The following is a 25,913-nucleotide window of genomic DNA, read 5'->3' as shown; positions in this document are numbered from 1 at the left end:
GACCTGAATCAAATATTCAGGATGAAATGGAATGGAAAGTAAGCTGCACAACCACACACACAGCTCCAACCAGCATCAAACAGCACATCCATCCGTGTGTGTCTCTCTGTGTGTGCAAATGATTAATATTGGACAAGTATTACAAGCAAATGTCACATTTTCAATGCATGTGATGCTTCGAGAAAAGCTGCGAAGAGATGAGATGAAATCTGTTGTTTAGCCTTTGAAAAGGAAAATGCTTTAGTTTATTATTTAGTCCATTGCAGAGTCATTGAGTACTTTTTTTCTTTTTTGCCAATTTCTTAACTTTCTTTATAAACCTATTGCTTATAGTATTAGATAAAATACCCACCAGTTAGGATTAGGATCACAGTTTATTCAGCAATTCCCTGCCAAATGCTGTGGTTTATTTCAGAGTTATAGCCTAAACCATATCCTACAATCATACTCAGAAACAAAGAATGTCAGAATAGCATACTGAGATTTTATTTTTTTTCTCTTACCTTTACTGTTGGAAATATACAGTAAGGGCATATAATAGTGTAGCTCAACTGGTGGTTCTTGAGACCTTCATTTTGGCTTTGGTTAAGACATTTGGCTCATGTTGCTGCTGCACACCATACAAAATTGCAATCACACACCTTTCCACTCGTGCATTTACTTACACTGCTGATCATACTGACTAATAGCCTACGCATACTGTTGGTTTAAGTTCTCTTTTCTTTTAAATAACTTGTTAATTTGGTTGAGTGAATCTCCCGCTTTTGTAATGGCCATGCAGCTCAGTTTGTGAAATCATTAATAGAAAGCGGGAAATAGCTTCAGCTTGCTTGACTACCAAAAAAACCTGACTGAATTAAATGCAGTAAACCATCATAGCCACTAGAGGTCATTCAAAGTACACAGCATTTCCAGTTGGGCATGTCATTCTGCAGAATGTTGGCATAGTATGACTTTTGATGACATTATATTGACTTTTTGTACAGTAGCCTATGTGTTTTTGTTTGTTTGTTTTTCTGGACTGTGTTTGAGGAAATGGCATAGTAGGACTATTGTGTGTCAACTATGAGTTTTTTACAAAATTGTATAGCATGATTTATTTTGCTGACAGGGAGGGGGAGGGGGGTGGCACAGTATACATTACATAACAGTACTAGTCATTGTAATGATGACCATAACCATACTGTCATAGAAGGTTCATAGAAAGGACAGTCCCCAACGCCTGGCATGGCACTAGACAGGCATACGTCAGGCAACATCATATGTGCATCTCTCTACATACATGTAAATACAGTACACATAGCCTAGATAGACCAAGCTTGTTACATGAACATCAGATTCTCTACATAACTTACACTCGGCTGCACCGCGCCTTTTGAACAGCGTTCCAAGCGACTTACGGACACTGTAGAGTAGACCCTGGTCTCTTAAGACAGGCCTAAAAAACATTCTATTTAATAGGGCCTTTTCATGTTACATTTTGTGTAGTTACTGTAAACAATATCGTTTTGTGCTTGACACTAATCTTTAATCCTGTGTTTAACACTCTGAGCTTCCTTGTGAATGAAGAGTGCAATACAAATGAAATACATTATTTATAAAAGGAGAAAATTAGTAAACACAGAAAGGATAAAACTTTATTTAAGACGTATTGAACAACATGGTTCAACAGGGTGTTGGTGTAACGATAAACTATTAGATCAAAGATTAGGACCCATTAGCAGATGAATTAAGATTGCCTGAAGAAAATAGAACAAGTAGTATATAAACAATGAAACTGACTAAATAGTTCGTACACACTGCAAATAATGTATTTTTTTTATCCCACGATTTTGTAACCCATTTTCATCCAGTGCCAATTGCCTATATAATCCTGGGCTCTGCTCTCCCTCTGCCGCGCCTGGGGAGACAACGGACTGACCTCATGCTTCCTTCTATGCATGAGGAGTCCAAATAGTGTAAAAGCGATAGGCTTATGGGCTCCACTCTATGCTATGAGGGCTGCTGGGGAAACTGGACAACAGGGGCATTTCTGTCTAATAGACCCCATGGACAATCATTTGCGATCACTACAAGTAGGAAAATGCGCCTAGATGTTAGTCTGGAGTTGTTCTTTAAAGGAGCACTTCAACTACTTTCAACGTATACTTCAACTACTTTCAACGTATAATCATAATTGGTCCTCACTAATGCTCAGTATACGTTTGAAACAATTTTGCGTTCTCACTCTGTCTCAGAGGAGGGCTGTAGACAGTTCAGAAACCTGCCTACAAGGGGTGCTGATCTCCATCACTGAGGCGATTTAATATGCATCTCGATACGCTGCCAGCTATATATTTGCGATACATTGAAATCCTGCCGATACGATGCATTACGATTCATCCCTGACCCCGATACGATGGGATACGATTCACACCTGTTCCAGATGCGATACACCCCTTTTCCTGATTCTATTGCGATTTGATAAAGATTTAGCTCTATCCAATGCGATTCAACATGATGCAAAGAAATTATGGGTTTTCTATTAAGCTATTTTAAAAAAAAAATCCAATTCAGTATGTTACAATAGATTTGGTTTGGTTTTATTCCTTATAAGCAGGATTCAGCATTGAGGAACAAGAATCTTTACTCACATTTGAAACCAATTTTATCACACTGTCAGAGCTTGTATGTGGACTTCACATGTTCTATACAATAACAATACCAGTGATTCTCTAACTTTTACATTTTAAGGACCATCATAACTCAGAGTACAAATGGAATCAAATAAACCTATAAGAAGAGTAAAACAAATGTAAACTATTTAATACTGGCAGTCACAGCCGCTGTAAACGGTTCAAGACGCCTCAGAAACACAGGATAGAATGAAATACTACATGAAATGCTAATAGAAACTGCAGGATTTCTATTCCTGGGATGTTAACGGGTATGTGTTATGTAAGTATTTAGGGAGCCGGATGTGTTTCGGATATAATGTTGCTGTGCGGTCCGTAGCGTCCAAACTTGTCTTTACCAACCACAGTGAAACCCACCTTGAAGTCAGGTCTACATGGTAGGAGTTTAGATTGACTAAGGTACATGGGCACATCTCTAGCTTCCACCTCGGCAACTTTTTCCCATTCCTTGAAGATGCTGCTGCCCTTAGCGTCCTCTACTGTCCTGAGGACACTGCAGCGAGGAGAGAGAAGAAAAAACAAAAGATAACATATGAGCAGAGGTGGAAAAAGTAAACACATTTATTACTTAAGTAAAAGTATCAATACTGCAATGTAGAAATACTCTGCTACAAGTAAAAGTCCAGAATTCAAAATGTAAAAGTACAAAGGTATTGGCATCAAAACGTAATTATTTTAAGTTCAAAATGTTTGAAAATAGCAGATCTACAAGCTCACAACGCGTCACATCACGACGCGTTGTGAGCTTGTAGATCTGTGAGCTTGTAGAACGACTAGTTCACACTGACTAAGGCTTTGGAAGAGGGATATATATTTTATGGTGCAGGTTGACAATGAAATGTGGCCTTATTCGAATTGGACTTGCATAGCAAATGATTCCTTACGTTCCAAGTTAAACTCTTATAATTACAATAATCGTTTCAAAATCAAGTGCAAGCAAAGTGATCGACGTCTCTGCCATGGCATTCCTAATACCTTCTCTCAATAAAAAGGAAAAATGCGTTTTCTTTATTATTTCATTGGTTGAACCTTGGTTTTCCCCTTCAAAGAGATCCTTAATGACGGCAACTATGTCTCTGCTAATACCTGTAGCTGTTTATAGTGAGTGCGTCCTTCTCCTCTATGCTCCAGTAAATGTTGAGGCCAGGGGGATTGTTGATGATGGCCGCCTGTATGGTTGGTGCCTGGGGGATGTTGTAGGAGGCTGCCTCCCAGTTCAGAACCAATGGAAACGGTGTGTCTGGGAAAGGAGGGTAGTTCCCATCCTGGAAAAGAAAGCACAAGCCCAGAAAGGATGAGGCACAGGGTAAGAAATATAAATCTGAGATATTAGCTATTTTCATGGTTTATTTTGTGTTATTTTGCGACATAAAAACAAAACAAAAAACTGACACCATGAATGTGTTGCTGTGTGTGTGTGTGTGTGTGTGTGTGTGTGTGTGTGTGTGTGTGTGTGTGTGTGTGTGTGTGTGTGTGTGTGTGTGCGCGCTGACGTAGAAATCCTACTTAATTTTATAGACTCCATAGTGGAATTGAAACTCTCAAAAGATCAGCAAAACCTTGACTCAGAAATGATGTTAAAAGATAATAGAAAACATTTATTTACAGCGCTGTAACAATCACACACATGTACATAGTACGTCCTACACCAAGAGACAGACAAGACAGACTGAATCGCTCTCCCCTGATTCTCAGTTCATAATTGGCTTAGCAAAGACAATAACACATTCTTGTTAAAAAGCCAAAAACTCCTCACACAGCTTATCTTCCTTCACACGGCCGTAAAACAAATGGGCACTGATTAGCTGCCAGCTGTGACCTTCATGTTACACTCCCTACCTTCTGACCTTAACTGCAAATGGTGTTTACCTTCAAGTTCTCAGAACTGATGTATTCACTACAAACAATACAACATAATAATATAATTTCACCTCATCAGTGCGCGCTTATGGAGAGAATCCGTGCAGGAAGGAGCAACACATGAGATCCAGTGCTCCACTGTGTCAAAGCGACAGCACCGCATAGAAAGTCTGAAAAGGGCTCCACCACACAACCACATCCACTTTTCCCTGCCCACACTGCACCAAAGTGTGTGGGTCATCGATCAGCCATCTCAGGACTCACAAATAGATGACCCTACGCAGGCCAATCATAGTTGTTTAGTGTGACCGCCGATGATGATGATGGCGTGTGTATTATCCTGACTTTGCTTTGGGAGTTGTAATCTGCACTGTAATCTGTCGTCATTGATTTGGAGGTTCCACTCTATGCTATGGCGACAGGTGCATTTCTGCCTAATAGACCCCATGGGCAATCATTTGAGATCGATATAAGTAGGAAAATGTTATTTAGTCTGGAGTTGTCCTTTAAAGGGGCACTTCACCTACTGTGGAATTGATTCGTTGTTTTATGTGCACGTGTGCGAGTATGAATACTAGTACCACAGAATGTTGCTGCACTTGAGTCCAGAGAGGTTCGGGTTCCTCGTCATCAACCTGCATCTTCTCGTGGTTTGGTGAATGTCCCGGAGACATGCTTTCTTTCTTTATCCAACCCTGAAAAAACAACAAACCAAAGAATGGATGGAGAGGTAGGTGAAAATGGGGACTCTGTGAGTTAAGCTTAACGTAATACAGTATAATGACAAGAGTAGCTGCCACTGCAATAATGCATTAAGGAGAGAGAGGTAGAGGAGATAGGTTTTCTTGGTTTTAATTAACAAAAGATATTGTGACGGACGGCCCTGCCCCTCTCTGCAGGCTAGCCGGCACACTCCCTCTGTTTTGTTGTGCATCCCTAGTGCATGACAATATGCACAGCATGATGGGAAGATTTTGTCCTCAGCATGACGTCACGGTTATATGCTAACTTTTTCTCTCCTTAACTAAACCATTGTAGTAGTTCAATACAGTATGGTCCCATTTAGTTCTAAATACTGTAGATGTTGATTTTATAATACTTAATTGTACAATGGGGCGAGTGACACCAGGGAGGGACAAATCAAGCTGACCAGGCTGTAAACAATAACAGCTGCCTTACATATGTTACAAAATGTGTGAACTGAATAGAATAGAATAGAATAGAATAGAATAGAATAGAATAGAATAGAATAGCTATTGGCCTGGGAAACAACAAACTATAGGCGCAACAACTCTTAGTTTACTAATTAGTTAGCTAGCTAATTTCCCTTCAGGAATGAATCCATCTTTATTTTAGATACATTTTGGAGGTATGCGGAAGCTTATGTACAAGACATGTCATTTTTACGAGTCACTTACAGAACTGGGTCCTACATTGCTCTGCAGAGAATGGGATGTAGAAGGAAGGGTGGACTGTCGTGTAGGTGAGAGAGGCTCTTTCTTCAGTTTTTGTATGATGATGGTCATGGCTTTAACAGGAGAGATGAAAACAAGAATAATTTGTACATTTTTCACGGTGGTGATGTTATGTCTTGAAATTCATAGGACCTACTGTATTTCTCCATCTAATGAGGAACAGTAACATGACAACAAATGTAAACAGAAAGGCTAATTAGATCACATAGATCATTACATCAGAATAATAGCCCAATAAATGCTAGAACGCCCCATGCAACCATCTTGATCGTAATCCCTCAAGACAGATTCTGCTAAAAAAAATGGTTCCTTTTATTTTACCGAATGGATTCCCAGGTTGCTTTTGATCATAACAAACTGGCATATTCCAAACTCAGTTTCATTCAGTTTGAAAGGATTGTATAAAGCATTTATAATCCATTTAACAGACAAAACATAATTATGTAAACGCTCCTTAAAATTATGTTCAATGGTGGAATATAATACTGTATATTGTCACTGTCAGGTGGTAACCTTGTACAGTAGGTTCAAAACCATCATCTTTCAGAAAATGGAGAAAAAAAACCTTGATGCTGAGTGCCAAGCAGGGAGGCAGCTGTTTTCCAATGGAAATTATGTATTATCATGTTGTCCTAAACTCTTGCAAATATTTTTCATTCTTAAATATTTATAAAACCCACAGACAGATTTAACACTTTCAACCTGGCATCCATACCGGTATTTTGGGCATGTCAATCAAATTAATTAATAAATAGTTCAAATATAGCATTGAACTTATATTTTGTATGCCACCTTATGCGAGTGCATGTTTTATGTGAGAACACTAACAGTATAAGGTGCCCTGAAAAGGAATCCACTGTAGCTGGCTTGACACGGGTTCACACAATTTTACAGTGGAACCATTAATAAGACTTCTAAAGGCATTTTACTTGGCACTTTGATTTGATTTGATAATCTTTATTTTGAACTAAATTAAAAACAAAATAAAACTAATAATAATGGTCACAATATATACATATTAAAAAAACATTATATAGACAAAACTAAAGTAAATAAAGTGCAATCTTTTTTTTTCTTTGTCCAAAAAGGAGTAGGATGAAGTAAATGTGGTAATAACATTATATTGTGAAGTGCTGGGTTTTAACAATATTATATTGTGACATGAGACTAGATATCATCTAGAAAATGTAGAAATCATCTGGTATTTTGGATATCATAATAAACTACTTATTAGAGTAAATGTTTTCTGCAATGGACTAAAGGCTGACATTTAAAAATCTGTATATTATACATGAGCTGAGTGAAACGCAAAGCTCTGCACCATCTTGTAGTTTTTATTTTAGTTTTTGCTTTATTCTTCTTTGAGTGAAATAAAAGCGCTGGCGGCAGTTGTATTTTAATGCTATACTGCAATTATATTCCATTGTTCATCTGCTTTTTTATGAATGCATGAATCGGATTCATCCCCCAAATGTTCATTTGTTTAACACAACCAGCAGATGGTGTAGGTCTGCACTTTCCCTCAATTTACACAGGTATGGCTCTTGTCTAGACTAGAGCAACTGGCACGACTAAGAAGTCGTTTGTGCCCCATGCCATCACCCTCCTAAATAAGCAGGGGGGTAGATAGGCGGAATGAACTTTTAGAATTTTAGAAGTGGACAAATTCCAGGTGGACTTGTTTTATTGCTGGTCTTGTGGTGTCTGTATGTCTGTGCTTTTAAATGTGGCATATTTACTTTTTAGCACTTTTTCACATTACAACAAATTTCTGTGTAAACAGACAATAAACTGACTTGAACTTGAATTTGAACTTGCAACAGACTAACAGCCAATTCAATTAATCAATTAATTAATCTATCCTCTGTAATGAATGCAAGGATCAAGCCGATAGTGCCCCCAGGGAATGCAGAATATTGATCTGACCAAAAACTGCCGATTCAACCAATATGCCCATATAAAGTAAGCCTTGCCGAGCCATGATGCCTATAGGGCAGGAGCCCATCTCCTGTTTCTTTGTTGGTGAGGCAGCTTGATGTGTACAAGCACCCCTTGGACATGATGCTAGTATGTCACAGGGACTTACCCCCAATCCAAACCTTGATGCTGAGTGCCTGCCAAGCAGGGAGGCATTGGGTCCCATTTGTCTTTGGTATGACCTGGCCGAGGATCAAACCCTGCCCTCACAGTTTCAGGGCAGACACTGATCTAACCACCAGGCCATTGAGCTGGTACCATGTATTGCCATGCCCAAATAAGGGCATGCCAATACAGAGTACGACCATATACTGATGATGACATTAGGGATCTCCATATATGGGCATATGAAATACATTGTAAAGCGCTTTGGAGAAAATCGCTATATGAATGCAGACCATTTACCATTTTTAATCTGCGATAGTTTTAACGTGAATTGGAAAACCGATGACAAAATCAGCCTAGTATTTCATCACCTTTTAAGCATTCAGCTGGCAGTATTGGATATACATTAAAGACCTCTTACCTTTAGTATCTGCTTGCATTGTTCTTTTCCTGTTTTCCTGGGGAGAGCAGCAACACAAAGTTCAGTCATTGCAGTCTCTTTCTGTAACCCACACTGCTTCGACCAGATGCAGGAGGAGAATAGCCTGACACTTCAGTCCGCACATCACCCCCCCCTGTTGGTGGGTGGTTTGTAGTGTGGACTGAAGCTGCACATATTTTAATCTATTTCAAACGCGCCTGAAGAGCGGGCGCATTGAATGGGCCAATCAGGGTTGTATGCTTGGGGCACGTGAACTCTATGCTCCGGTCCCAGCCCCCTCCAAACAGAGCTCTTGAGCTCACGTGAGACTCGCTCGTGGACTCTGATTGGTGTCCTCTGCCCACGTGAGAGTCTAGTGGACTCTGATTGGTCCGTGAAAACTGTCATGGCGGAGTCAGACTCGACTCGTATTATTAATAAACTATGAAATAGTGCCGTTTCCTCACGTTTTAATACCATTTTGCACTAACGTAAACATGCAGACATATAATATGTTATGAGAAATAACGTATTTTTGCAATGTCACGCCACGTCGCGTGTGTGTGTGTGTATGTGTGTGTGTGTGTGTGTGACGTCAATAGGCTTTAGCCCGCCCACGCCGAAATAGAATCTGCCCTGGTAATCTCAGACTCTCCCGGAGTGAAACGTAGTGAACGTAGTGTGAGATGTCTGGCGCTCGCAGTCAGGCAAGGAGGAGAATGCCATTGATTTCAATTATCCAATCACATTTCATTTTACAGAAAAGGCCCCGCAAAGAATGAAAAATAATCCATGACAAATAAAGTCCAATACATTGTTTTGAACGAGTGAACAAAGACTAAATGAATGAATGAGTGATTGAGTTTACCATTGTCTTTAAGAACTCTCCTTTGTCTTCTATGCTCTTTCTGTCTGTCTTGTCTGAAAGAAATAAGCCATATAATATACTGTTCACTGACAAGAAATGTAATGAAATACACAATACAAACCCAAAGCGGGCCCTTACCGTGCAACTCCATTTTCATGGTGCCATCTTCATACCTGATGATAGAAATATCACACTGCATTAAAATTACATTATAGCAGTCAGCTATAAAGTATCACAAACGAATGCTCATTATAAGATGTACCCTTTAAGACTCATCACATTGAAGCATGATATTATATTACACTGGTCTAAACATGCTGAGAAGACTTGATTTATAGCGCTAACTGCTTCCAGACTTAAAGAAGTACAATAATGTTTAACTTTTAGTGCGGGATGGGGAGGGGTCTGGTAAGTGAATGCAGGGAGGCAGGGGGCACAGGGGCTTTTCAGCATACCTGGTTGGGAACCAACATTTGTCCTCTGAGACACAGAATGCATTGAGAAATGGTACTATATTATAATGAACGTTAGAAAGATAATAAAAGACATTTTCTCACAACCGCATTTTCTGTATTCATTAGTTGACCTTACATAGTATCATACATTGGTATCATTTGGGTTGATTTGATGGCTTAACTCTCACAAAGAACAAGGAGTACACATACCGGTCCATCTTGACTGCCACTGCAGGAGATTGCAACTGACTCTGTAAGACAAGACAAGTCAGCTTACAAACCAGCATGGCTTTTATTTCAATTCTATGGCCTCTATACTAGTTTGAGGGCGGACTGGGCGGTAAACATCGATGTTTATCTGCATCGCCCTTTGTTAGCCTCCTGGTTGGTCCCTGACTGACCAACCAGCAGGCTCTATCTGCCTTGTCCCGCCCTGGTTCCGCCTTTTTTATGTTGAATTAGCTAAAACATAATTTTTGGAGAAATAAAAACATTTAAAAACATGCTGATTCACTATGCTGCCACTGAGCAGCTCCAATTGACTGAAACAAAGTTTGAAATTAGAATTGAGCACACAGAATAACAATATGAAGGTGTTCCGACAAGATGGCGACCGAGTAGGACGCGTTTGTTGAGCTCTGTAGAGGTGCAAAGTTTTCACATTTTTTAAGCCCATTTTTTACTGCCTTTATAGTTCTTTTGAGACTTTAAACGCCAAAACACTGGTGAGTGTCTGTTTTTGCAGTTGTTTCGTGTTTCATGCCGAATACGATTAACACGAGGTCGAGGAGTACCAGGTCTCCGACCGCAAACGCTGACAACATGGCTGGCGCAATGCAGGGCGACGCTGACGCTCCGGTTACAAAGAGCATGCTGCGCGAGGTCCTCAAGGAATCACTGAAAGAGTTTATGGATGGTTTTATTCAACCCATGATGCTTGGCTTGGAGAAGAAATTACTGAAGAAGATTGATGACTTCGGAAAGGAGCTGCGTCCTGCAGTCGCCACGCTGAACACGACCGTGGCTGAACATGGGGAGGCCATTGAGAACTTTGGTTCCTCCATGGACAGTTTGCAGATGTGTATCACTGAATTGGAGAGAAGATGTGCTAATCTGGAGGAGAAGCTCGTCATAGCAGAGGACCGGAGTCGTAGGAACAACATAAGAGTGATTGGGATCTCTCCTGGGCTAGAAAAGGCTGACCCAGTGGCCTTTATCCAGTCTTTTTTGCAGAAAACATTCCCCGACGAGTTTCCCGACTCCCCCCCGGAGGTGGATCGTGCTCATCGGACCGGCAATCCACGTTCTGATAAGCCAAGGGCTTTCCTGGCAAGGATCCATTTTTTCCGGGTAAAGGAACGCATACTCCAGCTCTCCAGGAAAGCAGGCCAACTGACATACAATGGCAAAAAGGTGTATATTTTCCCCGACTGGTCTGCTGAAACATCAAAGAGAAGGGCAGCTTTCGGGCCAGTAAAGGAATTCCTACGTTCCATCACCGCGGAAGGAGTTAAATACGGAATAAGGCACCCGAGCAAATTCTGGATAACCGTGGATGAGGCGACTTCTACTTTCAACTCACCCAAGGAAGCGCTGGCCTTTTGCAAGGATAAGTTCAAGACTCCAGGTGCTGCGGACGAGACTCTAGCTACGCAGGATGATGAGACGACAGTTACAGAGAACTAACTTTTACCAGGGACACTTTTGCTTTTGTGATCGCGTGCTTTCAAACACATTCTGCCGATGTGATATCCTTTTGCCTTTAATGGACTGTTGGTAAGCTGGCTGGGACTTTGGAGATGACTTTTACGCAGCGTCTTTCTTTCCTCACTCTCTCCTCCTCCTCCTCCCCAAAGGGTGAGTTGTTAATGTAAGCCTACTTATTGTTTTGGACTCATCATCTGACTTGACGTTGTGTTTTCAAGTGTTTCGTTTCATAATGCCTATTTTATTTGTATTGAAGAATAAGATATATTTTATTTTTTAATAAGATCTGTAAGCAGATGGGTGTTACTCGTTTTAATTTAGGTTACCGCAAGGAGAGAGGATTTAGGGCTGATAAAGCTATAAGCATAATTCACTGTCTTTTTTGTTTGAATATAATGGACATTGTTCTTGTTATTATTGTATTCTTTTTCTTTGCTCTTATTGAGCGTTGTGCTGCTTACTATATAGGTCTAGAGGGTTTTATCTCTCTCTGTTAAGCTTTGTCTAACGTGTTCCGTGTCCCGGTTCCGAGCCTGCTCTCTCTCTCGTCTTCCCTCTATGTCTCTCTATCTATCTCGGCTTTCCCTCTCTCTCTCTCTCTCTCTCTCTCTCTCTCTCTCTCTCTCTCTCTCTCTCTCTCTCTCTCTCTCTCTCTCTCTATGGCTCTCTCTCTCGCTGTGTGTGTGTCTCTCTCTCTCTCTCTCTCTCTCTCTCTCTCTCTCTCTTCTGTTAGGTAATGGCGGCTATGTTGGTTGTTAGTTTATGGTTCGTTTATGCCTCCTAAAACGCTACTTTCTCGGGTAGGAGGGCGAGACTGGGCTTTGGCCTTTGTATTGAGTAATGTAGCCTACTGTTTAAGGCGAAACAGATATAAATAATATGGTCTAAATTGTGAAGGCTCCGCGGTTCCAGAGACCACTCGCTCTCCCGCCCTTTCTCTATGTCTCTCTACCTATCTCTGCTTCTCCTCTCTCTCTCTCTCCCTGGCTCATTGACTCGTTCTTTTCTTTCCTTTTTTTTTTTCCTAATCTTAATAGCTGGCGGATGTACGATCTCGTGGCGCGTTGGCTCTACGTGCTCGTGGATCCGCTGTCTGGGGGGGGGGGGGGGGTAGTTATTTACCTACTTTACTTGTTGTCTTCTAAGATGTTAATTTCTTGATGGGGGAGAGGGGAGCTCTGAATTGGGGATATTTATTTTGTAGTCGTGATTGGGTATGTTCACTGTTTGAAGTATGGTAGTTTACTGTTTAAGACGGAAACAGACTTAACTAATATGATTGACATTTATCTAAGTTTGCACTGGCCTTTTGGGCATGTACAGGGAGCTGTATATGGCGCAGTATGCATCATGTGTGCTGTGTTGTATATGGTTTCCTGATCATACATAACTGTGCTTTATGTAAATACTTATGTATACAGACTTTTCTTTTCTTTCTTTTTTTCCCCCTTCTAATTAGTAATTGTGGTTTGTATGCATGGATGCATGAGGGGGGCTGTGTGTGGCGCAGTATGCATTAACACTGTGTGTGCTTTGCTGCATATGGCCCCCCGTATGTGCTTTTAATTTCTATTTCTAACTACATATGTAAGTGCATATATGTTTTATATCATATACACTGATTTCCTTTTTTATTTATTTTTATTATTAATATTATATTAGTGCCTTGTCGTGGTGACAGCCTTATTTCCACATATCTGTCACAAGTGTTTGGTTATTTGCATTAACGTGGCTTATAGGGCTTTATCACATTCTAAGTGGGCCTAATGCTGGACTGATTATTATTATTACAGTTGTTATAGTCCCCTCTCTTTTTTTTTCCCCCTTTATTCTTTTCTTTTTTCTCTCCCCCTTCTTTACTAGAAATGTTAACATACCATTCTCATTTATTTAAGTGATATGAAGTGGGGAGATTGATCATAATTTGAGCGGATGGAATGTTTGAGAGCTATTCAGCCACAAGAAGGCACTTTTTTGTTGTTGTTTTTACTTTGGTGATCTGTTATATATTTACATAACCACCAGAGGGCAATGTATGGTTACTTTTGGGCAGTTACTTGTTTGCACTCTCTGACAGAGTGAAATGAAGGTTGACTAATAGGTTGATGGGGTGGGGAACTGTTTTTGTGCACTCTGATGCTAATGGGGTTTTCCCCCTCAAGCTTCAATGTTATGTGTTTTTTTATGTTCGTTTGATGTTGCTTTTTCCTTTCTGTTCCTTTTGGGGTTGTTTTGTTTTTCTGTTGGGAAGGTTTGTTGTGAGGGACCAACTAGGAAATTCTAAAATGTTCTACTGTGCTTGCTGTGCGTATGGTTTGAACCACAATTATGACAGAATATAAATTTCTAAGTTTCAATGTAAGGGGAGCGAATATACCGCATAAGCGAACCAGCATTTTGGGGGTTTTGCGATCTAAATCAATTGACTTTGCATTTATACAGGAGTCTCATCTTTTAAAAGAGCATTCCAACCGATTGGCTAATAAACATTATCGTGTTTTAGCCTTTTCAGCTGCTTCTTCCAAAACCAAGGGAGTAGCCATATTGGCTAGACGTAACCTTAGGTTGGATTTTTTGGGTGATTGGTCTGACAGTGACGGGAGGATAGCTGTTGCTAAAATCCGCTTGGAGGGTAAAATGCTAGCACTAGTCTCTGTGTATGCTCCAAATGTTTTAGACAAAGAGTTTTACAAATTACTAACTAAAACCTTATTGGAACTGACGGATTTCAAATTCATTGTTGGTGCTGACTTCAATGCAACATGGCAACATAACCTAGATAGATCCACTGGGGTAGAAAGCAGAGAACAAGCACTAGCGTCTGCAGAACTACGTACTTGGGCAAACTCAACTGGCTTACTCGACATCTGGCGTTTAATGAACCCAACGGTTAGAGATTTTTCTTTTCTGTCGGGTAGGCATGCTTCATTCTCTAGGATCGATTACGTTTTTGCCCCTGTTAGCTTGTTTCATAAAATTGCCAAGGTAGAGTTGCTCCCAATGTCACTCTCGGATCACAAGGCGGTGCTGTGTGTTGCTTCACTGAAACAGGTTATAGATAGAGCTCCTAGATGGCGGTTTAACACCACACTGCTGCGCGATGCGGCATTTGTAGCTCAGTTTCAAACTGGTTTGCGCGAATTTATAAATATCAATACAGGCTCAGTTGAGGATCCCAGAATTCTTTGGGATGCAATTAAAGGCTTTATCAGGAGTAATACAACCCTCTATGCGTCCACTCAGAGAAAATTAAGGTCAGCCAAACTGGTGGAATTGGAATCTCGGTTTTCTACTTTGGATAATTCTCTCCAAAATAACTTTGATGTTAGTACAGCAACCCAGAGGGAGCTAGTTAAGAAAGAAATTAACTCCATTCTCAAGCGCCGCTCAGAATTTCAAATGAAACGCACAAGGCAAAACTACTATTTTAATAGTGCAAGACCCAGTCACTTACTGGCTTTACGTCTTAGATCCAATGAGCATTTTGCTGATATTGTTAGTGTCAAATCAACAACTGGAGCCATGGTTACAGAACCCAAAGAGGTCAATGCCACGTTTCGTGCTTTTTATGATGAGCTCTACACCTCCGAGGTCATTCACGATGATGCAGTATGCAATGATTTTTTATCCAACATACAGTTACCAACCCTTAGCGAGGCGGATGCGGAAGCCTTAGATAGACCGCTCCATCTGGCGGAATTACAGGAAGCTGTGCTCGCAATGCGTAGGGGCAAGTCGCCTGGTTTGGATGGGATACCCCCTGAACTTTATGCCATCTTTTGGGAAGATCTAGGTCAGCTGATGCTAGACATGTTTCGATATGCAATTGAAAGTGGCTCTTTCTCCAGGGATGTGAATGTAGCTATTATATCATTATTGTTGAAGAAGAACAAGGATCCCACAGATTGCGCAAGCTATAGACCGCTTTCACTTTTGAATTCTGATCTAAAAGTTTTTGCTAAGGTGCTTGCGCGTCGCTTGCAGGGTTTTATGACCACCTTAGTACACTGTGATCAGACAGGTTTCATAGGAACTAGACTAGCCTCTGATAATACTAGACGACTATTGCATATCATCGATAGGGCTAAGGAGCTGAGGACCCCCGCCGCAGTGTTGTCGCTCGATGCGATGAAAGCATTTGATCGTCTGGAATGGTCTTACCTGTGGGCTGTACTAGATAAAATGGGATTTGGTGCTTCATTCATACATTTTGTTAAAGTACTTTATTCTAATCCGTCAGCCATGGTCCTAACCGGTAAGATCTGTTCGCCGCTATTCACGATTGGCAGATCTTCAAGGCAGGGTTGTCCCCTTAGTCCTCTCCTTTTCGCACTTTCACTCGAACCCTTGGCTCAGACAGTGCGTCAGTCTGCAGATATTACTCCTGTTTCGATTAACAACACACAGCATCGCATTTCCCTATATGCTGATGATATTCTACTGTTCCTTGAGAATGCACCACAGTCAATTACTCACGTCCTTCAAATTTTTGATCAGTTCAGTTCCATTTCCGGCTACAAAATTAATTGGACGAAGTCAGCCCTTCTACCTCTAAATGATCAGATGAGATCTGCTATCCTGCCGCCCATAATCCCAGTAGTAAGCCAATTCAAATATCTTGGCATAGATATTTTCCCCTCTCTTCAGGCTATTGTTAAGAACAACTATGGTGACACTCTAAATAAGATTTGTCTTGATTTAGATAGATGGTCATCTTTGCCCAACTCTCTCCAAGCTCGAGTTTCAATCATAAAGATGAATGTTCTTCCTAGGGTTAACTTTGTAAGCTCTATGCTCCCTTTGCCACCACCGCCGCAATACTGGAATAAGCTTCACTCTTCGATATCTAAGTTTGTGTGGAAAGGGAAACGCCCTCGTCTTAAACTTTCTCTATTACAACGTGCTAGAGATGATGGCGGCCTTTCATTACCCAACTTTAAATTTTATTATTGGGCCTTCACGCTCCGCCCCCTTTTAAATTGGTTTAACCCAGCAAATAAGGTTTCTTGGAGAGAGCTTGAGGAGAGTTTAGTGCAGCCTGTTGAATTGAGAGATCTTATCTATTCAAACATAACTACACATCAATGCAAAGTTCGCTTTGGACCTATCATTTCTCATTTAGTGGCAGTATGGAGGGCAGCTGAAAAGATGTGTAAGATTGATTGTAAATGGAACTTATTTTCCCCAGTGTTCAATAATCAAAGACTTTTAATCGAGGATCGCCCCATTCGCTTTCCAAGGTGGAGGGCTAAGGGGATTCGTACATTAGGGGACTTATTTGATAGAAATGGTTTACGACCTTTTCGAGATTTGTGTGACATCTTCAATCTGCCTGGAAATACCCTTTTTTTCTACTTCCAACTGAGAACGTCCATGAGGACCTATGGGGTCCCATGGCAAGCTCCCCTTAGATTGCACCCCTTCCATGAGTTTATCTGTGATGGTAACAGAACAAGAGGTTTGGTTTCCACCCTCTATGGTTTTTTATTAGACTGTAGTTATGGGCCCCTATCTGTTGATACTGTTTGGAGGAATGATGTACCAAATTTGGACCCTGACTTTTGTTGGGACACAGTATGGTCTAACATTAGGCTATCTTCTAGAAATCCAGACCATCAACAAATTCATTTAAATTTTGTTCATCGGACTTATTTAACTCCCCGCAGACTATGTGCTATGAGGATTTTGAATAATCCCAACTGCACTCTCTGCGCCTCAAATAGTATTGGTACCTTCCTTCACATGGTTTGGGAATGCCCAAATGTGTCGTCATTCTGGAATATGGTTGCCTCAAAACTTTCAACTATTTTTAGTATCAATATCATATCTTCTCCTTCTTTATTTTTATTAAATGACGTCTCACAGTTGCAACTAAACAATATACGCAGGCGCATCTTCTTTGCTGGTGTAACGGCGGCGAAGAAGATGGTAGCTACGCGGTGGAAACCTCCTCATACGTTAACGTTTCGCCAGTGGGCCTTAACCTTTCTAGATATAGTATATTTAGAGCAGTCGATAGCAAGGTTACACGGAGCAAAAGAAGAAAACATTAATATGTGGTCGGACATTGCAGATAAGCTTAAGGCTATGATTCAAGAAATCACTATATAGTGGTAACAGCCTAGCACAGGCATGCACTATTGTACATTCCGTGTTGGTCCGGGGAAAGGGGGTGGGTGGGTTTTCTTTTCCTTTTCTTGTTTTACTATTGTTTGTGTTGTTTGTCTGTTAATTGCATTTTTCTTTTGATTATGGAAAATAAAAATATTTGATAACAAAAAAAAGAATAACAATATGAAGCAACTGAATTAACATGGCAGTGGATGGAATGTCCCACTGAATGTCCCTCCAAGTCAAAGCAACCAATGGGTGTGGAGAGGGGCAGGACAATGGGCGGGACTTGACAAAGGGTGAATTGAGAGCTTTGCTCTAAGTGTCCAGCTGGTGCTGATAAAGGTGGGCCTAAACCCCACAAATCTGCCAATTAGTTTTATAGATTTCTATTTTACTGGGCACTGATGGCCTGATGGAATATTCTGCCACGCTCTACATGTTTGACATGAATGTCAATGTATGTGAATGTGTATGTCTGAGTGAATGTGTATGTGAGTGTGTGTACAGTCAGTGCGTGTGTATAGACTGATTTCCTGAGCACTCCCCTTTGGAGCGTGTCGCCATTACTGCAGGTACAACCCTAAGTGCAACCAGGGAAATCAATACAAAACATGCATGGCTTCCCGAGGCTGCATGCTAACATTATTTAGGAGTGGGTAGTAGCTAACTAAAAGTTTCCAAAACCTGCTGTTTATCCACTTTTGGCGAAGATCTTTCTAACTCCTCGTCCAGCATATCAACAGACTAGAGTAGGGGTCTTCAACAGGGGGTCCGGGACCCCTAGGGGGTCCTCAGAGTTACTAGAGGGGGTCCTCCAAATCTTTGTGTGATAGAAACTTTTTGATATTAACCACTTGAACCATAGCGTCCATATTCTGAGAATTTTGGCCAAAAATAGCATCTGCGAAATCGGCTTTTCAGCAAATAGCTTTGGTGTAGAGGGGAAAAAGAGCAGACTAAGTACAGAGTGAAAGGTCAAGTTTATTAAGTATTGACTGTTGTTAACTTGGTTAAATATCTGAAAGCACACATTGACATGAATCCAAAATACACAGATGATTGTGCTGTCAAACAGTGAAACTATATGGAATCTATAAGGTTGTGGGAGTCCCTGCATCATCTCTCTCTCAACTAAGGGGTCCTTGGACTGAAAACGTACAAAACCCAGGGACGAGAGTGACACCGCAGCTATGGCCGACTGCGCCCTCTACATGGGAGTGCTCAGGAAAATGGTCTATGGATTAAAATGTGTGGAAGTAGAAGGTACATTCAACACCACTGCATGGTTGTTGCCAAAATATGTGTGTCCAACCTGGTCCTGTTTGTTGACTGGAGCGCTGCTGATTCCCAGCTTCTTAATATATGCAAAAGCAGCATTTCCCCTCCTCTTAATCATCATAATGTCTTCCTAACAAAGGGAAGGGTGGAAGGAAAGAGAAAGAGAAGTCTAAGAAGAAATGTGCTTCATTATCGATTCATAAATCAATTCTTTACTTTATACTTTTATTGAATGATTCAAAGAGCTTCAACCTGGCGTCCCTATTTTCAGAATGCCATTAAAATGTATATATAAGTCACCAAAATAATAATGGTGATCTAAGAGCTCACAATGTGTTGCGATGTGAGATATCATAGCCAACTCTGTAATACACACAAAGGCAAAAAATCACACACCTCTAGTTTGTACAGGGCATATTCATATCGTTCTTCACGAGCAATCCCTGCACTCAGGACTGCCTCATCTATCATCTTCTCCACCTGGTGACACATACACACAGGTATAAATGCATGCATACGTGCACGCACACGCACACACACGTCAGTCACACGCACACACACGTCAGTCACACAAACACACACACTGTGATAAGTGTGAATAATATGCAAACGTTTACACTTTAGACTTTAGAGCAATGCAGTTGCTATACTTTATTCAGACCAGTCAACAGCCAGTAACAAACTAAACAGACTAATGCAAAATATGGTATTCAACTGAAAACTCTTGCATGAAACCATGAACACGCATACATCACCAAGATATGTTTTGGGGCTTTTACTGCCTTAACTGATAGGGTATAGTGGAGATAGACAAGAAACAGGGAGAGATATGGGGCATGACATGCTAGCCTGATTTCAGAAGCAGTCCACTCAGAGTGGGCGGGTCTATTGGCTGGAGCCAGGCAAATGACATGCAGCAAAGGTTGTTGAGAACGGGCACAGAGCACCCATCACTCCTGCTGTTGGCACAGGGGAGCGTGATCATTGATTTGGCACACTAACATAAGTGTGAGAGAGAGGTTTGTTATTTTGAAATTAAATATTCAAAAACATTACATCCTGCACATAATTCTACATTCATTAATTTAAAACTGATAACTCTGACTGGGGAGGAGGGAGTCTAGGAGACAGGTGGGTTATTGAGTCTAATGATCTTTACATCCTGAAAGAAAATATTAAAGAACAAGAAAAAATGGTTAGCCTATATGGACAATCAACATCAGTTGGATATCCTTGTTTTTAATGTGGTGTCATAAATTAAACGTAATGTTGATATGGCACACTATGACTTGCAGGAAAATTAAAACATGGCACTTCATGTCAAACAGGTTGCAGACTCCTGCTCCCTACAACATGCACTGCTTTGGTAGATTTACATACGTTACTGTAACTGTTTCCACATGTATGACATGTCACCTCTTGGGCTGGGCACTGCTTTTGCATGACCAGGCCCAGGGGACTTTCCACATCTGTAGCATGACGACTGGCGAGAGGAGGATGCTGAGTTTCTGACTGTGGCATTGATGATGGGTGCTTTGGTTGATGATGGGACTTTGGTGTGAACAGTGTTGGTCTTCTGCCCTTTGTCACTGCATCAATGTACATTATACCCCCTTCCCTGAGGTCTGTTTGCTGCCTTTTGATCACATCGGACTGTCTGGCCATGTTGACTGCTTTTTCGAGCGTCAAGTCCTTGTCTAACTGCATCCTCTCAGATAGACTGAGGTCTCTAAGCCCGACCACGAGGCGATCTCTTATTAACTCGTCGTGGAGTGCTTGGTAACTGCAGTTTTCTGCTAGGGCATACAAAGCAGTAATGAAAACATCCATAGTCTCGTTTGGTTGCTGCACTCTTTGGTTGAATCTTGCCCTCTCATATATGACGTTCTTCTTGGGCACAAAGTAAGTTTCAAACGTGTCTTTTACCGACGTGTACCGCTGTCTCTGTGCGTCGGTTAAATCTTGACCACGCAGGATGTCGTCTGCTTCATGCCCCATGCAGTAGATCAGCATGTTCACCTGGTTAGCTTCTGGGCTCAGATGGAGGTTGCTGGCCAGTCGGTATCTCTCGAACCAGCGTATCCACCGCTCCCAGTCCTGAGGCTTTGCAAAGTCGAATGGTTCAGGTGGTTGGATGGAGAACGTAGCGCCCGGAGGTGCGTTAGCAGCATTGTCCGGTTGCTGAGGCTGTACAGCCGCCGCTGCTGCAGCAGCGCCGCCGCTAGACATTTCGCCCCTCGCAGATGTTAACTTTTAAAAACTCTTTCAACTCAAACTAGCGCCTTTACCGCTGCCCAGTGCCCACGTTCTGACTAATACCGCTTGTCGTGGTAAGCGTTAATAATATGCAGAGAGGCTGCATTCACACTATGAGGGGGGAGGCCGGGAGGGTGTCGTCCAATTCATTCTGAAGAGGAATGAAACCATGTGACTTTCATAGACAATGGACCATAGACCATTCCCAAAGCACACAACAGTAAAGCATGCGCATGACTTTACTGTTGTAGGAAGCCAGACAGACAGTTTAGACTCCCTAGGGCCTAGCCCTAGTAGTCCAGTCATTTTAGGGTTAGACCTAGAACAAATTGCAATAGTAGCAAACTCAACTGATTTTGTATCCTCATTATGTCCTTAGTGAGGGAAAAAAAGTCCCAAGGAATCCCACCGGGGCAAAGTTTTGAAAACGACCTATCTACCTTCACTTACTATACACTACAATATAAAGGAAAAAATGACTGAAAAAAAATCTGCTTTAAGTGGGATGTGAGGGGTCTAACTAGGGGTTTGTCATCATGCTGAATCCATTGCAGGCATTTGTTTTGCACAAAAAACATTCTGTGGGCTAGAAATGGCCTTAGAAAACAATACACGTATGGGTGCGTTTTCATGTTAGTCGGAGGCCTTAGGGTTTTTTTTTCTCGTGCTAATCAGTCTAAAAGTTCAAAATTTTGCACAGATGTAGCTCAGGGCATGCTCTAATGATTTAGCTAGGGCGCCCGAGTCTGCAACATTCGGGGTCGCCACAGCGGCCAAATCAAGTTGGGCTCCTTTCGACTTTAGTGATGAAAAGTGATGAGTCATCACTTTTCAGAGTTTTGTTGGTGCTGTGGCGACCCCGAAGGTCGCAGACTCGGGCGCCCTAGCTAAATCATTAGAGCATGCCCTGAGCTACATCTGTGCAAAATGTTGAACTTTTAGACTGATTAGCACGAGAAAAAAAAACCCTAAGGCCTCCGACTAACATGAAAACGCACCCATACGTGTATTGTTTTCTAAGGCCATTTCTAGCCCACAGAATGTTTTTTGTGCAAAACAAATGCCTGCAATGGATTCAGCATGATGACAAACCCCTAGTTTGACCCCTCACATCCCACTTAAAGCAGATTTTTTTCAGTCATTTTTTCCTTTATATTGTAGTGTATAGTAAGTGAAGGTAGATGGGTCGTTTTCAAAACTTTGCCCCGGTGGGATTCCTTGGGACTTTTTTTCCCTCACTAAGGACATATTGAGGATACAAAATCAGTTGAGTTTGCTACTATTGCAATTTGTTCTAGGTTTGGCCTAATTTTGGCCTAAAATGACTGGACTATAATAGTGGGACCAGTGTGTGTAGCGTGACTTGCGCGTTTGGATACACTACTACAGCACTGTGCGACGACGTACCGGGTCAGGGTACGGGGCAATTCAAACAAGTGTGGCCAGACTGACTGTTGCCTCCGAGAAGAAGCACCCAGCTCTCACACTCTCTCTCTCTCTCACACACACACACACACACACACACACACACACACACACACACACACACACACACACTTACCTCTGATCTGGAAAAACTCAACTTCTCTGTATCCCTGTCTCCATGAGGAGATGGGCAAGGGGACCTCCTTCTCTTCATTCTTATGTGTGAGTCTAAACACACACACACACACACACACATACACACCAGTTAAAGATTAAGTTGCATTAACCACAAAAACAAGGCAAATGCTTCCCCAGTATTTATTGTTGGTGCTTTGAAAATGCAGTGCACTATGTTCTTCTAGGTGCACTCACTTTGACAAGTCAGGTGCCCAGTCTGTTTGACTCCAAACAAACACTGATGAAAACAACAATGGCACATATGCAAAGCACACTGAGTGAGCTCAGAGGGCATGTGACATCACTGTCTCAAGTGAAAATGAGTAAAAGTGAAACGTTTATTTATAGAGAAATCATTATTCGTCAAATGTTCTTCTAGATAAGGGCCACGACCTTAAAAGGTCAATTCAGGGGTTATACCAGCCAGTACAGGCCAGATACTGGTTGTGTAACTGAAGGTGTGTAAATCAACACAATGCTCAAATGCATGTTGCAACTCCTTGCAACATGCAGCTATTTGCAAATACTCGCAAACATTATCTCCAATGGCAGTTGAAAGGAGTTGCATTGGAGTGAAATGGCCTTAAAACTGTTGCAAGGAGTCGCAACAAAGTCAAATACACACAAACACACCTTCTGTCCAAATATATTTCAGGGGGACGACCATAAGGTTGAATAAGCTTTATTGACAAGAATGGCAGCACAAATACAGCAACGACAGCACATATGAATAAGCAGCATACTACAGCAGCGCATGAATGGCATGAGCAAATAGGCATGATATGATGCAGCATCTCTATACTAAAAGCGGATCAGAGTGGCTATGGATTCTGCCCTCGGATGGATGGACCGCGGCCACGATAAATGGCACGCTATATCGTGGCTTTAAGCTCTCCGCGGTCACATGATCCGAGACCCCCTGCGGGGATAAGCCTAATCCAAGAGGTGGAGTTGGGGAAGGTGGCGGGGCAGCAGCGTGTTAGCAACTGTTCTATGGCAGTGACTACTCTCCTAATGTATCCTGGGTAGGGGGGCCGGGGCGCTCGCCCCTGCCCCCTGAGGCGTGCTGTCAACCCCTAGCTCCTCCCCCCGAACTGGCTACGGCACGCCATAAATTTCTGCGCTAAATGCAACATTACAGTGAAGAAGCGAGAAGCAGAAACCAATAATCTTTTTTCCTTATTCTACAAAGTAATGGGATTAGCGTTCACTTCATATATATAACAGAAATCATCACTGGGCCTAGACTGAGTTGAAGGCCTTGTGGCACAGTTGAAATTCCAGATGTTCACCAGCCAGGTTAGTGTAAGAGGCTAGCGCACACACCACACCTGGGTTTAGAGGCTGTCTGAAACAAGAGAACCAGCATACTAGGGAATGATTTTAACCAATGATTGTACAACATGAACTCATGCAGTGTATAAGTATCAATACTGCAATATAATAATACTCTGTTCCAAGTAAAAGTGGAATTCAAAATTCAAAAAGTATTGGCATCATAATTTACTTAAAGTACCAAAAGTAAAGTACTAAATGTTTGAAAATAGCCTTGGTATAAAATTGGGCTAAAGTGGATTAATGTATGTATTATAATATAGACTACTCCTTTATATCTGCAAAGTAACTAGTAACTAAAGTTTTCAAATGATTGTAGTGCAGTAAAAGTACAATATTCTGGATCCGAGATGTAGTGGAGTAGAAGTACAAATACCTCAAAAATGTATCTTAAGTACAGTACTTAAGTAAATGTACTTAAATGTTACTTTACACCATTGAGCTCATGTAATATGCGAATGAGGTGTATAACTAGCCAGGCATAACTAGGCAGCTCCCGGGGTCAGAGTCTATATGGCTATGCTTGCTGCTACTGTATGTATCTGTCTGCACTGCTCTGTAACTAATACATTGTTGGCAGAGAATCATGTCTTCTTCATCAGCGTCTACAGAGTGTTGTTTAGTCCCAAAGAGGATCCTCTTCTACAACAGTACTATGTCATAATAAGACCTTGAAATATTCTAAAGCACATCAAATCAACACTAGTAATAACAATCTACAGTAGGCTACCAAAAAAATGAAAAGTAAATAAATTACAGATATGCGTTTTACCTTTTTGGTCGTGGAAACAATGCAGCACAAATGTGATAGTGTTAATGTTTGAGTATCATGGCATGGTGTCTGTGTGAAACCAAAACAGAAAGTGCTGAGGGCAGAGGGGCTGAGAGGGAAGTCTGATTCCTGTGGGCGGTCCCTGGACTTGCAGTAGTTGTAACTGTGGTGTGGATCAATGTGCAGAGAGAGAGAGAGAGAGAGAGAGAGAGAGAGAGAGAGAGAGAGAGAGAGAGAGAGAGAGAGAGAGAGAGAGATCCAGAAGGTATACTGGAGCAACCACAGACTTTTTATCCTTCTTTTTTTCAGGCAATAGTCACACTTGCCTGCACCTTGTAACCAATAAAAAGGCTTAAAAAGTCTGTGGTTGCTCCAGTACATTCCTCCTGCATATTCAACTTGAATCCTGAGATCCCCTGGACCGGCCTGAACCAGGTGAGAGGCGCGGTGGACACTCTTCATGCTTAGAGAGAGATATCCTCTCAAGTTACACACTGTTATCTTTATTAACTTTTATAATGGTTATCCATTATGCACACAAATGTGTGTGTGTGTGTGTGTGTGTGTGTGTGTGTGTGTGTGTGTGTGCGTGCGTGCGTGCGTGCGTGCATGTGTGTAGGCTACTCGTGCATGCTAGTCATGAAATAGCCTAAACCATGTTCAGCACGTATTTCATTTGCTTACACCAAGGCAGCTGACGACCCATCCCTGGGCACAAATCTAAGTGCCGATCGTGTTTGCATTGATCCTACTTGTGTTCACTGGCTGCTGTAGTAGATTTAATATTCCTCTTCAGCAGCTCCGGAGGGACACCGGCCTGCCGGCCTCACAAACGCAGAGGAGCTGCACTCCTGCAAGATGGACAGGGACAGCTGGAGAGACTCTTATTTTGGCTTGTGATGTCACCACTACCCCCCCCCCCCCCCCCCCCCCCCCACACACACACACACAAAATTACATTTTCAATTTCAATTCAATTCAATTCAAAGGGCTTTATTGGCATGAGAAAACAT

At 41.7% G+C, this 25,913-nt stretch overlaps 1 protein-coding gene across 2 annotated transcripts; it reads right to left on the bottom strand.

The window, feature by feature from the left end:
• Window positions 1–2,395: 2,395 nt before the first annotated feature.
• On the bottom strand, window positions 2,396–25,040 carry LOC308283686 (uncharacterized protein). 2 transcript variants are annotated; one of them, XM_080724154.1, is made up of 12 exons: window positions 24,901–25,040; window positions 22,753–22,844; window positions 19,332–19,415; window positions 18,970–19,065; window positions 10,047–10,087; window positions 9,520–9,554; window positions 9,382–9,434; window positions 8,514–8,550; window positions 5,954–6,063; window positions 5,117–5,230; window positions 3,762–3,940; window positions 2,396–3,168 (listed from the first exon to the last, which is right to left on the bottom strand). In XM_080724154.1, exons 2-12 carry the CDS (start codon window positions 22,828–22,830, stop codon window positions 2,946–2,948), a joined length of 1,050 nt encoding a protein of 349 aa, XP_080580280.1. In that variant the 5' UTR covers window positions 22,831–22,844; window positions 24,901–25,040; the 3' UTR covers window positions 2,396–2,945. The 2 variants fall into 2 exon arrangements, with proteins under 2 accessions (XP_080580280.1, XP_080580281.1); XM_080724155.1 differs by lacking the exons at window positions 9,382–9,434; window positions 9,520–9,554; window positions 10,047–10,087.
• Between the last annotated feature and the right edge of the window lie 873 nt (window positions 25,041–25,913).

Source organism: Nannobrachium achirus (genome assembly GCF_963921795.1).
Source record: "Nannobrachium achirus genome assembly, chromosome: 4".
In the NCBI taxonomy this organism is placed as follows: Eukaryota; Metazoa; Chordata; class Actinopteri; order Myctophiformes; family Myctophidae; genus Nannobrachium; species Nannobrachium achirus.
This window is presented reverse-complemented; position numbering and strand designations above follow the sequence as displayed.

What these genes read in the sequence shown, in the direction of transcription:
- LOC308283686 (XM_080724154.1), bottom strand. Translation starts at nt 22,830, where the DNA reads ATGAAGAGAAGGAGGTCCCCTTGCCCATCTCCTCATGGAGACAGGGAT. An exon ending in GAGAGTTCTTAAAGACAATG is followed by an intron (nt 8,551 to 9,381) that starts GTAAACTCAATC and finishes TGCTCTCCCCAG; the next exon opens with GAAAACAGGAAAAGAACAAT. An exon ending in GCAATGTAGGACCCAGTTCT is followed by an intron (nt 5,231 to 5,953) that starts GTAAGTGACTCG and finishes TTGTTTTTTCAG; the next exon opens with GGTTGGATAAAGAAAGAAAG.